The 17086-nt window shown below is 43.7% G+C and overlaps 2 protein-coding genes across 5 annotated transcripts in view; one reads left to right on the forward strand and one right to left on the reverse strand.

Moving 5' to 3' along the window:
- The window catches only part of sgsm2 (small G protein signaling modulator 2), an 85378-nt gene extending 82968 nt beyond the window's left edge, over positions 1–2410 (forward strand). For all 3 annotated transcript variants that reach the window (XM_070543403.1, XM_070543404.1, XM_070543405.1), the window contains one exon: positions 1–2410. This exon is cut by the window's left edge and continues 677 nt beyond it. The gene's annotated coding sequence lies outside the window, so the exon portion shown is untranslated.
- A 3680-nt stretch (positions 2411–6090) lies between these two features.
- The window catches only part of tpst1 (tyrosylprotein sulfotransferase 1), a 65941-nt gene continuing 54945 nt past the window's right edge, over positions 6091–17086 (reverse strand). Inside the window, exons 4-6 of one of the 2 annotated variants that reach the window (XM_054742907.2) lie at positions 9268–9318; positions 8775–8842; positions 6091–6498 (exon numbers count right to left, since the gene is read on the reverse strand). In XM_054742907.2, coding sequence (XP_054598882.1) covers positions 8807–8842; positions 9268–9318 — 87 coding nt within the window. In that variant the 3' untranslated portion in view covers positions 6091–6498; positions 8775–8806. The remainder of the gene's footprint in view (positions 6499–8774; positions 8843–9267; positions 9319–17086) is intronic. The other variant, XM_054742908.2, reaches the window with a different exon arrangement.

A 17086-nucleotide genomic window follows, 5' to 3' on the forward strand; every position in this document is an offset into this window, starting at 1 on the left:
TTTTATCCGTCCACCTGTATTTTGGTTTTGTTTCTTTATTATAACACAAATGTTGCCTTTTATTATCAGCCCAAGGTACTGAGATGCACTTTCTGATGAGCGCGTGCTTCATGCTGCCTGTGAAGGTTGCTTTTGACCGGAGGCACTGCAGGAGGCCAGAACGTCGACACAAATCAGGACTAATTGCAGCCAACTTTTCTGAACAGGGCAAGTCAGTCTTTGGCTCCCATTTTAAATATTCCCACAAAATAACAACACAGCACAATTATTAACAGAAAAGCACATAAACCCTCCTGATCCCTGGAACATTAAACTGGTTTATAGTGCCGGGACCTCCAGAACCACTTTCATCCCAGTTCCAGAGCTGTGGAGAGGTCTTCACCCCCCTCACACATTTCTCTGTTTACATTTTTATCGCTTGTTTGTTTCAGATCCTTACAGACAATCTGAGTTAACACAACTATAGGTTTAAAGTCAGGGTTACACTGTTTAGTGGCGTTTAAATAATTCTGCTTGGTGGGTTTTGCCCCCCCCCAGTCAGTCGATACACATCAGAGAAGATTAAAGATCCTGATGAGCCAAAGTTACAACCAGAAACCCCATGATGTCACACATATGTATATGTCCATTCTCATTAGTTAAATGGATTATTTAAGACTGTATTTTTCTGTTTTACTCTCATACTGACCCAGAAACATGGTGCTGACCAAGTCACGTCCTTTGTCCAGTGAGTCCTCTCAGTTCATTTAGCAAGACAAAGTTTTAAAGGTGCAGTGTGTAAGAATAAAGTGAGATTTTTACAAAGAGTCTAATGTTTCAGTCATTTAGGAAGGAAGGTTATACTGAAACATATTTCACATCCAGAAGCAGATTCTCCATTCAAAACAAAGCCCATTAAACTACTGTTTACCATCAGTGAGTGTGGAGTTGTCGTGTCTGTGAGCTAACACTGCTGCACCGACAATTGTAATTTGACGACGGCAAAAAGTAGTTTAAAGTGGTTGCAGTAACCAAATATTACCACAGGATGTCACTTTTACTTCATTTTTACATAATGCACCTTTAAGGAATTGTGGAGTAAATTTAAAATCTGATCGACTACGTAGGCACAGATTAACCAGGAATTGTTTCTACTGTTTAGATTCAACCAACATTAATCTTATCTGACTCACATTCATCAACCTTTGACTGTTTCCTACTTGACCAAACATTTTAGACGTGGATCAGGGAGCCCGCCCGGATCACTGGTCTTGTAGCACACTCAGCTGGTTTTGGTATTCTGAAGGAAACCAGGCTCAAAGCCGGACATGAGACTTTAAAACCTCTTGTCCTGTTTGGAAAGTGGTTGCAATTGTTCTGATGGGACCGAGCGCCTGGCCTCTTACAAGCCCAAACGTTTGGACCAGTCTGGGGACGGGTTGTCTTGAAGTCCTCTGTGGGTCAGTGGTCTAGTCTAACTTCTGGTTTTGGAGAAACAGCACATTCACATTAGCATCTGAGGAGAATCAGGGGGCCTTTTTGATAATGCTTCTTCTTGAACCCCTGCAGTATGACCCTTGACCCTTCAGTGCCCTTCCCTCCATGTCCAACATGGCTGCATATTATAGGTCATCCATTATTGACCTCCACCTGTGATACAAGTGCCAAAAGTCTTCCCCAATCCTGAAGTGTACTGTAGTCCGCTGCTCTTTGCTTTTATTGGTCAGCTCCCAGGAAAGCGGGTGGTGGCTTGGATGCCCCCCTGCTGCCATGGTGATGGAGGTGGGCGGGGCCACTGACGTCTTTGGCAGAGCTTTTTCTTCCAATCAGGACATTGTGAACCAAAGCCTTGAAACGGCCCCCTCTGTGGCATGATGAAAATGTTTCCTACTGCATCTTGAAGACTGTTTACGATGTGTGTAAACTATTTTTGAAAAGTGTTCTGGAATTATTTAACTAGTGTAATTTCTGTTTTTTGAGGAACCCATCAAAGTCTATATTGCTGTACAGATGTCTGAACCAAAAGCCCAATCTTTGTATAAAGACTGAACATAAAAATGAACTTATTTTAGGATCCATTTCCTGTTGGTCGCAGCAGCACCGGTGCAGAGATGCAGAATGTGTGCAGACCATGTGTTACGTTGACCGTTGAGTGTTCTCTACTATCGTTGTGCACCGAGTTTCTAATCCTCCTGCGAGCCGGCGGTCTCACTGCTGAACGTCTTGGTTTGGACGTATCGTTTGCCTGAATGTAACGTATTATTAAATATGAGGTTCATTTATGTGCTGCTCTTTCCTTTAAACCTTGGATGCTGCAGAAATCAACACGATTCTTTCACTTGAATAAAATGCTGTTCTGTGCTTATGGGTTCTTAAAAATGTTAACCACTTGGAATAAAACCACCTTGATGTTTTACTATTGACAAAAACAGCAATGAGTGTTTATTACCGACAGATTTATTTCTGAGCGATTCTCCTGCCATGTGAGGCAATCTGTACTCTGAATGGTTCTGCCCTGAAATTTGAGCTTATGAAGACTTCTGGGGCAGAAGCAACAGGCCTTCGTTTAAAATCTGCTTTATAAAGTTTATGATGTGTTCCAGTTTTGCATTTACGCCATTCTTTTTGTTGAATTGAGTCATTTGTCCTTGCCTAGTCCCTTTTCAAGTAGCCATAGAGTTTGAGACAATTGCACGTCAGCAAGACTACAGATCAGAAGAACCTGATGGCAGATGTTCCTAGCTCAACTCTTCTAGGTTGTTCTGCAGTCTTTACTCCTAAACTTGAGACTGAAAAACCCTGTAAGACTCCAACCAGCTGAAGAAATATGTGTAAAACTGCTGCAACCAGCTGACAAATCATAGAAACTAGTTTATGTTGGTAATGAGAGTAGTTCACTTTGTTACCATGGCTACCAGTAGTAGCCAGTCTGACTATCCTGATAGAACCACTCAAACCTCATCTGAAGAGCTTTATCAGGTCAAAATAAAGAGTGCAGTGTGCCAAGCTTTCAGGTTGCAGGTGAGCTAGCTCACAATTGCTCCCTCCAGTGGTATTCAATTCCGGGCCTGGAGGGCCAGTATCCAGCAGGTTTTAGATTCAACACACCTGATTTCAATCAACAGGTAAATAACAAGCTTCTGCAGAACCCGATGTGCTGCTGCTCAGGTGATTCAGCCACTGAATCAAGTGCTGGAGCAGAGAAACCACTAAAACCTGCTGGATACCACCGGCCCTCCAGGACTGGAATTGAATACCCCGGTCTTATTTCCTCCCTGTGTCCAATCTTGGTCCTGGGGGGGCTGCTTTCTAGCACGTTAGAGGTTTCTCTGCTCCAACACACCTGGATTTAATCAGCAGGTGATCAACAGGCTTCTGAAAAGCGTCACAAGTTGCTGGGAAAAGGGATTTGCCCACCGAATCAAGCGTGTTGGAGTACAGAAACAACTAAAACATGCTAGCGGCCCTCTAGGGCCAGGACTGGACACCCCTGCTCCAGAAGGCACTTAGGGTCTTTGTCCACATCCGTTTTCTTCGTGTTCCTGAAGGTGTGGGTTGCTGTAAAACAGGATCAGACTCAGGACTGCACTGAATGTTTTTCATTTTTACAAATGTGTCTTTTTCTGGTCTTTGAGGGCCACGAACCAGCATGTTTTAGTTGTTTCCCTGTTCTAGCACACGCAATGCACCAGCTCAGCAGCTCAAGCTCTGCAGAAACCTGGTCATCAGCTGCTGATTAAAATCAGGTGTGTTGGCAGGGGAATAAAAACACGACATGCTGAACAGCAGCCCTCTGGGACCAGTTTCCCACCTCTGCCTAAGGCCAACAATCCTTGTCTTTTAATCTTACAAAGGTGGGCAGCTTAGTAACTTCAGCTGACAAGCTTGGTACTCTGCACTTTTCAGTTTTAATTGATAAGTTTGGTGTGAAGTCAAATGTCTTCTAAATCTAATCGGGGGTGAGGTCTATAGCAGGCACAATCAGCCGACTGAAGGAGGCGAGGCTCTGCTCCTGAACGTTTCATCCTCTGAGATGCTTACAGCTGTATCTGATGGCTTAAATCCTAACTGTGACTCTTATAGCACAATTTCTAAAACTATTAATACTTATAGCAAAACCACTCACTGAGTCTGCAAAACTGAAAGCACAATTAACTGCACAACACTCTTTTTGCAGAACTTTAAACAACTCACTGCTTACACTCAATTACCAAATTTCCAACACACTCTTAGCTAAATTATACACGTGTGGCCATCATTAACACTATTTTGTCAACTGTCTGGCACACGTTCACATGTGAAAACTGTTTTAGATAATTAGTTCACTTTGCAATCAGCCTAAGCAATATAAAAAAGCCACAGGTAAGCGGTCTATGTGGAGTACAATGGAAGGAGCAGTAAGAGTGAGAATCAGAGGAGGCCGAGGAAGAGGACAAGGAGGGGAAAGAGGAAGGGTAAGAAGAGTAAGAAATAGAATGACTGATGACATCAGAGCTACAATAGTGGACCACGTCATCAACCCCGAGGGAAGCTGGCCAACGGGTTCAGCCTAATTTGAGCCGCTACACTGTGGCGAGCATCATTAAGACATTTCCAAATGAGAATCGGCAAGTACTTTGTAGCACTGCCATACTCTGAGAAACACAACAGTACCATGCTTGCAAAACTACTGACATTGTTACTTTACAGAACTGCTAGATGTCCAGATGTTGTGGGCAGAGGAAGAATGTTCACTCCAGAGCAAGAGACCCATATAGTGAACATGGTGATTGCCAATAATGCAATAAGACTGTGCCAAATACAGCAGCGCATAATTGATGACACCATCTTTCAAAATATACACAGTGCAAAGATTTCTGCACCAAGTTGTGTACTTGCGTGCCACAGAATAAGAATGAAGCAAATTTACAGTTCTTTTTGACAGAAACACAGAAGGTGTAAAGCAACTGCGATATGACTATGTGCAGGTAAGCTATAGTGTCATTGGTTCTGAATTTGGAAGTGCATACTGTAGTGCTGTGCATGGGCCTGATGTGTTGCATTTGTTTAGTCTTGTCCAGAGGGTGATGGAACTAGAAGCAGATGCCATGGGACATGAGCTACTTTTTGTAGATGAGGCTGGTATTAACCCAAGTAAAACCAGGAGACATGGCAGGAACATATTTGGACACTGTGCCATCATCAATGTCCCAGGACAATGTGGTGGTAACATAACCACGTGTGCAGCTATACGCCGAAATGGTGTTGTTCACCATCACGCAACCATAGGCCCATACAACACTGCACACATTATTGCATTCCTGGACACCTTACATGACATGCTCGCTGTCCAGAGACCAGAGTATACCCGATATGTCATCATATTGGACAATTGTTAAGTTTCCATAGGGCTGCTTTGGTCCGCAACTGGTTTACAGACCACCCATCCTTCATGGCACTCAGCCTCCCATCGAGGAGTTCTTCTCTGCCTGGCGCTGGAAGGTGTACGACCTTCATCCTCATTACAGGCAATGAAGGAGGCATGTAGAGATATTGACCAGGCATCATGTCAGGCCTGGGTACGGCATTCAAGGAGATTTTCCTCGGTGCCTTGGACTGGAGGATATCTCATGCGATGTGGACGAAATTGGTTCTGATTGTTTCTTTTTTCTCCCTTATTTTTTTGTGAAATTACTATTTTGTGTTCTGACTTTGTCTTGGTTTTGATGTGTGAATAAACATCAATACTTGAAGTTTGGATTGTTTACATGACACTATGACCTCAAATTGACATCTACCATGAAAGCAAAAGCCAGATGTTTTGTATTCATACCATCAGTGCGCAGTTAGCACATTGTGTGCTGCTTAGATGATGACTTGTGCACGGTTTGATACGAAAACACCATTTTTATGAAGGTGTGAAGAGTTAATCTAGCAAGAGAACTACAGAGTTTTAATAGAGGGACAGGTTCTTATTTGTGTGTAGAGTTTAGCAAAAATAGCCAATAGTTACAAAAGTGCTTAAGCAATCAGAAAAACTGTAAACTCCTGAACAGCAGCGAGTTTCAAACCTTCGCGGTTGGTTTTAATCTTAATTTCTATCAAGTCTGGGGTTAAAGGATGACAACAGGCTGGTTTTTATATAAAAAAGCATTGTTTTTCACGGTTGATACATTTGACTGATCAGTACCCATGAGATTGCACAATACAAAGGCATGAAGAAAATTAAACATTAAAAGAAGTATTGCATCTTCCAGGAGTTGATCTTTCATTCATAAATATTTCAGTTCACTGTAGTTTCTTACAACAGAATCACAGTTTCTCTTTAAACATGAGTGGATGAGCATGATGTGACACAATGAAAGCATCAGCAGACATTCGTTGGTGCCGAGAAAGTTTCTCGTTTAAGGTACGACACTGAAGGCTGAGAGTTCTCCTGCGGAGGAGAGGGGGGCGGCGGCTCACAGGAGGAGAGCTGACGTGACCGATGAGTCATGATGGAGTCCAGCATGGTGGGGTGACCTCTTCTGATCCACATTCCTGTACAGAAAGATGAAAACAGAGGGATCTGGTGAGCTGCTAGAACAGAAGCTGGGTCGGTCTGACCTGGTCTGCACTCAACGTTAACTCAACTACAGACGCCAGAACAGCAATTAAAACCAGTTTATCAGCTTGTCTGACCAGCAGGGGGCAGTCATGGCTTGAGTTAGAGAAGAACAGGAACCTGTAGAGAGATGCTGATGCTGACAGAGGCCCAATCCAAATACTCGCATTTCCACACTCGCGCCCTTCAACTGCGCATTCCTGACCAGGGGTGCGAGTGCGTAGGGTGTCTCGATTCTCAAGTATGGAAGTTGATCACGCCCCTTTTACACCCTTGATCCGCACTTCACCCAAGTCCACATCGATGCAGACTTGGGTGAATGGTATTAGCCACAATCCATTGCTGCAGGAGAAAAAGATTAAGTGTTTTTTCTGAAAATACATATTTTCAAATGAAAGCAGTTCATTTTAGGATGATTAGTTGATGCTCTGAATGTCTTAGAAAAAGTAGCAATAAATATTAATTTATTAGAAATAATTGTTTGGTTGTTTCTTTGAAAATTGTTAATAAAGGGTTTTTTTAAGTAGCACAGCGGCCAGCATCCCGGCATGCGTTGCGGTCGATGACGCAATGCTCCCTGGCCCAATGTGGCAATTATTTGCCCACTTGTGTACTACACACTCAAAGCCTTACTGCACACTTCCTCCAAGTGCACTCCAGAGAAGACCGTAGGGCGCAATGTGAGTATTGGGATTGGGCCAGGTTCTTCACTCATCCGAACAGCAAATGATGTCTAGAGACATGATAAAAGGTTTGTTCAACACCTTCGGGTTCCCACCTGCGTGAGAGTTGGTATGAACCAATCAGACAACCATCTGACTTTGTTTCAACCAGTACTCTGTCCTACGAGGCCCTAGAGCAGACCCCGTACGGTCACTGGAAGCACCTGGTGCACAGGTGATGCTCTTAATTTGAAGAGCTCAGCAGCAGTGTGGTGTGTTTTAGGCCCTGTCCACACGTAGCCAGGGATCTGCCAAAACGTAGATATTTTTCTATGTTTTGGCCTGTCATCCACATGAAAACGGAGTTCTTTCACACGAAAACGGATCTTTTTAAAAACTCCGGCCAAAGTGAAGATCTGCGTTTTCTCCGTTTTGGGTGTCTGCGTGTGGACAGACAAAACCGGAGTTTTAAGGTCCGCAACGTCACTTTCCGCGACAAAAAAATGCTGACATCACGTGTGCGACCCGTGTTTACACTAGCCGACAGCATGGATGCCCTCAGAGCTGCGCTCGCTTTATCAATTGTCCAAGCGCTTTTTGCTTGTTTGTTTTTGCAAGCGGAATTACTGCTCCTTGCTTTCGCACACGACGGAGGACAAGGTTAAGAACGAGGGAAGTACTGCCGCCTACAGGTCTGGCATGTCCTTAACAACGTATTTATCCGGGTACGTGTGGACAGAGTTTGTTTTTAAAAAACGAGGTGGTGTGGATGCAAGTTTTTGGAGGGGCGGATATTCGTTTTTAAAAAAACCCGGCTACGTGTGGACTAGGCCTTAGTCTGAGGAGGAGAAATAAACACAGTTTGTTTCCAACTTAATCAATATTTGTGTTAAATAATCATGAATTTTCCTCTGGGAAAACCTGAAGAATCAAACTAATATGATTAGGCTTCTATAGAAACATTATAAACAATTAACATCTAAGCTGTTGACAGCTCTTTGAAACACTTCAGTTTGGAGAAAGGAAGAGGAGGTCTGACCGGACCCGAGAGGGACCGGCTACAAAATGGATCGCTGTCAATTAAAAAATAAAATTCATCTTACAAAAATGCATGGGTTCATGCCATCGTCTCAAACTGCAGTATAAAAAATGTATATTTAGATAGTTTGAAGACCAGCAGAAGGTCCGCAACAGTCAGAATAATAATGACTGTGTGATATGAAACTGAGCAGTGTGAAGTAGTGCGAATAAACATTCAGAAGAGACAGAAACCCACATTAGGACTAGTCCAACTGTAACTAGTCGTTAGCTCATCAGTCTGGTCAGATTAAATCTTTTTCAGCAGTTCAAGGAGCCATCTAAAACTTGTTAGAGTGTTTATCGACACCTCCTCACAGAAACCCACTCTGAAAGGCAACTCGGACCAGGTCTGTCTGAAGGAGACCAGTTCTCAGGGTTCTGGAGCCTGCTGGTGTGCTTTCACTTCCATCCACACATTCATCCATTTAAGTTCAGCTGTGTAGATCCAGAGTCCATCCCTCTGTCAGTACCTGTGTGCTGCAGCGCCACGCCCCCTCGCATCCTAACTCGGGTTGGGTTTCTCTGCAGACTTCTGCATCTGTGTAGACAAACAAACAGCAGGTCCACTTTCAGAGACAGCTCAGAAACACCACCAGCATGCTGAGTCACAACATCCAAGAACAAGAGCAGGCTGCAGTCAAAACATGACATTACGAAGCATCTAGAGTAAACAAAACATTATAAATAAATAAGTAAATAATGAGCCGTTTCGTTCAGAGGCTCGGAAACCAAAATGAAACAATGAGGCAACAAAAGCTGAAAACTCAAGAGATGGAAGCAGTCATGACAGTGAAACCAGAAATGACCAACAGGCTGCATCAGATGTGAAAAACAACAGATGAGTAACTGTGCAGATGGAAGGCTGACCGCATCGTCCACAGAGCTACTTGGATCAGACGCCAGAACTCGACTGAGTCTTGAAAACAAAAGAAGCTAACAGAACAGCCAGAGGTGTTACTGTACCTGTGATTGCTCTTTTAGGAAATCTGGCAGCTGAAATTCACCTTTAAAGACCTGGAAAAACAAAGGGCCAGCTTTAGAACTTCAGAGACCCTGAGGAGTCCAGCGTTTCAGATGGAACTGAACCATAACTCAGATCAGTCAGACTGCTCGTCTAAACCGAAGCCTGGAGAATAAGAGCTGCAGGGGAGGACACACCTAAAGGTCCCACCAGCAGGAGGCAGCAAACAGCTTCAAACAACAACTGAGGAAGAACAGAAGCAGGGTCTATGTCCTGCAGGACATCTTCATACTGGGACCATGTCCAAATTTAGGGCTGCAATCGCCCAATGCCGTATTTTAAGACCGATTACATCACAGCAAAGCAACAAGGATGTTCAAATTTGAAGGATACTCAAACTGCGTTCTTATTGTTTCAGAATGTCAAGGACACATATCCTTACTGACAGCCTATTCCAGGATTTATTACAGACAGAAGGAGAGGCTTCATTTGGCTTAATCTCAATTTCAACAAGTTCCTCTGAATCAATAATCTCGGTTTGTTGGATGATCACAACACCATAGCATCACAATATACGGCAGACAGGGATTTCAGACACCCCAACATGCTGCAGTCAGCTAGCAAGCTAACACAGAGCTAACATGTTTCCTCATGAGAGTTAAAATGTCTAAACGGCACTGAGCAACAGACACTTGTAATGTGGGCATACTGGGCATTCAACATGCTGGAGAAGACTGAGCTGCACGTTAAGTGACACCTGAAGGGAAAGAGCATCTTCAGATTTAGTTTAAACAAATGATAATAAGGCTAAAAGCATGAGGTCAAAGATTGTTTGACATTTGAGAGGAATCAAACCATTGCATCTTCATGCCAACCAGCCATTACATTATGAACACCTGCCCCCTCCTAGACTCTGCAGGTCTCCTGTGGATTCTACCATTCTGATGACTGGTTCGTTCAGCACAGAACAACACACTGCTGTTCCACTGGCCTGAGTCAACAGCTGTAATGTTCATTACATTTGAACTATTTTTGCAGAAACAACAGTCTGACTGGCCACTGCCTTCAGGGAATACTGTTCTACAAACAGACCTGATCAATAACAACGTTCACCTTGGTACTTTTTACCAAAGATAGGACAGAAATGCTTCTGTCTATTCATGCTTGTCACTTATTCATCTGGCAGACAGGCCACAGGGCCTTGGGGTGGTATCCCTGGGCCATTGGAAGGACCTATAGGGTCTCCAGGTGTCCACAAGGCCAGGACCTACACAGGAAGTGAAAATAAATATGATTCACTGGATCAAACCAGCTTCCCTTTGCTCTGTGATCTGACGTTCATTAAATAATTGAAGGTTTTAGTAACGCTAAACTAGGGCTGCACAACATATCGAAAAATTATCGTCATCGTGATAACAGGACGTGCGATAGGCCCATCGCAAAGCACGTCAAAAATGGTGATAAATGTTTGGTTCAAACATTTCTATCCGTGTCATACATCAACTTTTTGTAAACCAGCTCTGTTTTTTTACGCATAAGTATTAATTGACCAATCAAATACAGCCCTTCTGATATGCAGCCAATCAGATGGGTCCGTTCACGTAATACGCCCGCCCCCTACTTAGACCCTTACCTCAAAATTCCACTATCTCCTCTCCGGCCCCGCTTTCCGCTATCGCTCGCTTCCCTTGTTCGTCATGCTGGCTCAGATTAACGAACACACTTTGTGCTGAGGTTTCTGGATTCAGCGCTGCTTTCAAACGTGAACGCGAGTCCGCTCGGTGTCGTTAAGCAGCTGATAATAACCGGGCTGACTCTGACACGTGCCTGTGAACCAACCCACCTACCTCCATGTTGCTAGTGTTAGCCCCAGGCTCCGGTTAGCTTCCAGCTAAAAGGCTACAGCACTCTCCTCCCAGTCCCACCCTGCTAAAGAGGGCCTGGAAAAGTTCCCCCACACATCAAAGTGATTTTTCATTCATGAGCTTTTATAACCTTGTTAATCAGGATAGTTGATTTGCTGCTGCACATAAACTGTCAGTCAGAAGCTCTGCTAGCCGGTTATCTTAAGAGGAGCTAGTTCAATTTGTTAGCTTGTTATCAGAATCATAGTTGCAGTTTCATCATCTGAGCTGCTTTTTAAGATCTAGGTAAACTTGTTCAATTTGGGGCTAAAAACAAACGTTTTCACATATTTCCCATGCTTTTTGCCAGTTCCTCTTCTGAAAGGTAGACAATTGTTTTTCTCTTTCCCTCAAAAAATCTTAATATTCTCCTAGTTTGGCCCAGCACAGTTCACTTCCAAATTGCAGCAACAGCCTTATATCATAACCACATAAGTGGAGAAAATGCTCAGAAGCAATGAGAGAATTTGCTGTTGCATTTAAGTGATGTTAACTATTATTTAACATTTCAACTTATTTTCTGATATTTTTTATTTATTCAAAAAACCCTGGTAAGGGATGTTTTCTGTATTTGGAGCATCAGAAAAAGTTTTATGGTGGAGGTGATGTTTTAAAGTCACTGAGAAACTGCATGCATGCAGTGTGTTGTTTTGCTGCTAATACAGTAGCAGGTGCAGCTGCATATGTTTGCAATAAAAATGGTATGTTGTAATGGAATTCATGCATTAGTTTTTGTTTGCTTTGAACCCAGAGCAGACGCCACACGCCAGACGACATCAACACTGCATACTTTAGTATTTGTTCATTTATCGTGAGTAATATCGATATCGCAATATTAAACACTGTTATCGATTATCATAGGTTTTCCTAATATCGTGCAGCCCTATGCTAAACAATCCCCGTCAATGAGTCATAGCAGATTTTGAGGCATTAGACGACTCCAGGTCCTGACCCCAACACATACGCCCTACAGGTGGTAGTCATGATAATGGAATAAATGGTTCAAAAGGTAGTTGCAACTAGGAGGGAGAGAACTTACGGTCGCTGCTTGCAGTTGGGGGTTTCTCATTACCCCAGCACCTGAAGTGCCATCCCAAAGCTGTCCTGCTGAAAGAGCAGGCAGCTGCCTTTTATTAGATGACTCACCCCACCCTGCAATCACCCTAATGTGAGCCACCTGGATCCTTACTGGGATGCGACCAGACGAGATCCGTCTGTCCCATCACAATAAGCAGTTTATTTCAAACCTGTTGATATCACAATAAGAGCCGTTTTCTGTTTCCAGCAATCATGTACCCTGATGCATGTGGCCCCTTCTGAACTGCTGTAGCTTAGTTCCGCGTCTTGTGTTTAGGTGTGGGCTTTCGCTGCTTTTCTTCGATTTTCCCTTATCCTTAGCTGCACTAAAAGCAGCTTCTACATCAAAGTCAGCAGCACAAATAAAAGATTTTTCCAAGAAAACTGGAGATCAACTTATTCTCTCCATTGACAGCTGCAGGCCCCAACACTCAAGAGAAAAGCAGTAATCGATGAAAATGATCACTGCTCTGTGTTAGTGTACAAACACAAAAGGAGGGGCTGGTCTTCAGTCCCTGGCACCCCTACCCACCCACCCCAACTCCAATCCACAATGTAAACTAACCACCAGAACACAAATCTCATCTTTAACCCGCCAAGTGCCATCGGCCTGACTCACGACCCTGAACGTGGCACAGGAGCAGAACTGATTCCAGCAGCAGAGACAGAGAGGCCAGCACATGTTTTTGATTTCCTCCTGGAGGCCGTTTTTCAGCTTTTCTCATCACAAAGAGGCTGCAGGCCAGTCTGATCTGAGCCAGTCCAAAGCCTCTGCTGGGTACAATGGAGCATGCAGGATGAGCTGAATCCTGGTGCTGGCAGTTGTGTGGAACAGCTCACTCGGTCGAACATCAATCTGTCCTTCAGAAAAGCAGATCAAAGGCCAGATGTCACCGATGAGGGGTTCCTGTAATATGAAGCCAGTGTTCTGCTTCCCAGCCAGCCCTGGCCTTGATCTCCATTACCTCTGAAAGATCCGTTACCACGACCATGAAAGAAGACTTGTGGCCAGCCTCATCGACTGGGGCTTGGTAACCAATCAGCAGACACACATGCAGCTAAATGACCCCACCACCACCTTCAAAACTCCACAGCAAACCTTTCCAGCTGTCTGGACCTGCAACTAGCCAGCTCTCTACCTGCAAACCACTTTTCTACTTCTTCAGTTGAGTAATCTTTTTTCCATTTTCATCTTGTATCCATGAAAACTAGCAACAGCTGCAATCCTCTGACATTAATGGCTTATTTTAATTCAGTTGCCAAATACTAATAACTGAAATGTTTCATGCTGGCTCACACAGCCCAAGGAGACATTCTTATGAATGTCTCCTTTTTGCCAAACTGTGAGTCCAAAACTTTGACAAAATATGAAAAGCCTAAGCCAATAAACCAGAAAGGCCAGAATAAAAAAAAGTTAACTGCTGGCTGCAGCTTTCCAACCAGACTCAAAACCTCTGACGCAAGGAGAACATTCACATGACAAGATTTCAGGTTATCAAACCCCTAAACCTGCCCCAGGGTGTCCCAGCAGAGCCCATCTGAGAGGAACCGGCTCAGGAGCCTGCTGGTGGGAGGACGCAGCAGGTCAGTCTGGTGTGCTGGAGCCACAGTCGACCCTCCAGAGTTCTGGCCTCAGCAGCACTGACTCAGTCTCTGGAGGTCAAACGTGGAAACAGTCTGGTGGGTTTGAGAAGCCGCTGGTGTCGGGTCACCAGCAGCAGGAAACCGCTGCAATGGCACGCTTGTCTACTTCCAGCTTCCAGGCAACGTCCTCCAAAAGCTATCCGGGCTGAAGAGCAGACTCTCACTGCTCCGATGCCAAAACATCAGAAACCTAAAAACCAAACATGTCACATCCAAACCAAAAGAATCACTCTGCACCCATCAAGTCCACTCGTCTGCATCAAACCTGATCATCTTTACCACGTCGTACTAGACCACACTAAACTCTGAAAATACACACACCAGCACAACCACGCACAAGCGCGCGCACACCCCCTCACACACACGCGGATCCAAGCTTCAATTCCTTCAGAGTCCGGGTGCTTCTGCGGCCTCTCTGACCAACCAGAAGAGTTTTTCTCTGTTAGATTTACGGTGAGGGTCGTTTAGGTCAGTGAATTGAAACTCAGAGTTGCTGACCCTGAACTCTCCTTTATGATTTTCAGAACTGTCCATGTTTTCCCGCGCCTGACTCAGTCATGTCCTCATAACGCTGTCCTCTGTTCATTTTACCATAAACTGCACTCCAGCAGGATCACAGAAGGTAGATGAAGCCCTAAATAATTATGAAACTTTGACTAATGTTAGCAACAAGTTTAGATCTAACTTCCACACAACAACAACAAAAATGACCATTTCCTTGAGTAAAAGTTGCAAAAACCAACAGCTTAAATCTTGGCCTGAGCTGAATGAGTGAGACTGTTGATCTATAAGCTCTTCATGTAAGGTCTTCATAATGCTTCATGCTCATCAAACTGGTGGTTCTCTGAAAAGGTGTTGGGAGCCACAGAGCATCATGATGGCAGAAGACCAACAGATCGATAGGACGTGATTAGCAGCAGCAGCATTAGCTGTCCAGGTCCAGCTGCAGAACCAAAACAATCCCCAGGATAAGGAATTCTATAGACATCTGTTGTTTTCTACTCATATTCTTATTTCCACCGAGAAGGAGCTGAGAACTTATTGATTCCAATATCCATTTCTCACCAGGGATCAAAACAACTGCAAAACCACTTAGGAGCTATTGATTGTGGCTTCCAGAAGCGAGCCTGATGATGATGAGCCTCATTTAGCTGGACCCACCAGGACAGAGATGGTCACAGCTGCTGTACAGAGGTGTGTCTTGGAAACCTTTATTTTGTTCTTCCTAATTGTTTTTGTGTTCTATTCGTTTAGCTTTGCAGGGTGTTGGATCAAGGTGTGCCAATTCATCATTTAATCGACTCATCGTGACGTGATGCGTGCCGATTGAAAACTGATTTGTAAACTTTAATAAACAATTATACATAAATGCCGAAAACCAGCCGCAAATCACTTCGCTACTGTGCCTCGTCCATGAGAGCAGGAGTGTGTGCACGTGGATCGTTTCGCTATCGTGTGTCGTCCGTGACTACGAGGTAAGGGGATGGCTTATAAAGTGCTAAGGGGAACCCTCCAAGAGGCTCCGCATCTCTGCATCGCTCCAGCTTGCAGTCTCAGCTGATTCTGTTCACAAAAGTGAAGCGTACTTTCATTTTCGTTATTTGTGTTTTTTCTGCAGATTTCATGCAAAAGTATGTTGGTTATGAGTTTAGTGTTACATGAATAAGATGATAAAGTAAAAGATATTTTGTAAGTTGATTTAATGTGTGCTGAATTAATTTGAAAGTAGGAAAAAGCTATGATGTGAGGGGAAAAATGCATCAAAAATAGTGGTTGATAGTTGTTTATTAATCTAATTGTGAGATACCTGAGATGGTACACTCCAAATCTCTTAACAGAGGAAGACCATGGAGGCATACCTGGCATGTTAAATCCTAAATTTTGATAATTTATTGGTGTCATTTACACTGGGGTACCCCATTGTACTGATGATGTCACACTACGGCAACTGCACTTGAACAAACTACATTGTGCCCCATTTTTTTTACCAAGCTAAGCACTAAAGTCCATATCAGACTGAAAAGAAAAACACTCTAAAAACAATTCATAAGGGAATTTTTGAATGTATTTATATACATAACAGCCCTGGTATTCTACTGCTACTTCTTCAATAGTTATTTTAAATAGCTGCACTTCTTATACCACAAACTTTTTTCCCCATGCGAGTACATCAATGCAAGTAAATTCAATTCAATTCTATAGAAGTTTATTTATATAGCGCCAAATCAGGACAAGAGTCGTCTCAAGGCACTTCGCACAGTAAACATCCAATACAAGTCAGTTCATTAAGCCAATCAGTAAAAAGTTTCCTATATAAGGAACCCAGCTAATTGCATCGAGTCACTGATGAATGTCAGAGTCTTTACAGCAATCCTCATACTAAGCAAGTTCCACTACATTAAATATATCACTTTTTATGTGTATGCAATCTGGAATTATTATTGGACCAAATATCAGTTACAAAGGTAATTAAAGCTGCAAGCAGCGTCGTTCGGCCCTTGCAGCTCCGGCCCGGCCAGCAGCCCGGGAGAGCCGGGCACGTCCGCAAAACGTAAATGTCGACCTCGTGACCTCAGACACAGCGAATGGTCTCCTCGTCTGCACCTCACCCTGACACAGCATCCCCCCTGAGCCCAACATTAAATTACACATCTCACCACTAGGGGATGCTCTATCTTTACCACACTGGTGGTGTGATGACACAGACCAAGTTAAATGCTATTCTGACCATGTTTTTGAAGTTATTGAAGGTTAAAGTTATGTAGGGAGCGCTGTGACCAACTACAGAAAAATCCCATTAAGGCGAGCTTTGGTTGACAGAGGGTTTTCTGTTATTTTGGCATTAATCAGACGTTGTGTGTGTTATCTAGAGCCAGAGAACTGAAAGGGGGTGGAGCTAAAGAGGTTTGAACCAACAACCACATCAATGTGTTTGGTGCAATCACTTGATGACACAAGCCAAGTATAATGCCATTCTGACCTTGTCTTTAGAAAGTACTAAAGTTTGAACCTACCTAGGGGGCACTGTGACCATTTACCACTAAATCTCATAGAGGTCATCTTTGGTCATCAAAGATGGTTTTCTGTTAATCTGGCATCAATCAAACGTTGCATGGGTCATCTAGAGCCAAAAGGCTGTAAGTGGGCAAAGTTAAAGTGATTTGAACGACTGAGCACATACATGTGTTGAATGCAG

The sequence above is a fragment of the Nothobranchius furzeri genome, chromosome 13, assembly GCF_043380555.1.
Source record: "Nothobranchius furzeri strain GRZ-AD chromosome 13, NfurGRZ-RIMD1, whole genome shotgun sequence".
Lineage (NCBI taxonomy): Eukaryota > Metazoa > Chordata > Actinopteri > Cyprinodontiformes > Nothobranchiidae > Nothobranchius > Nothobranchius furzeri.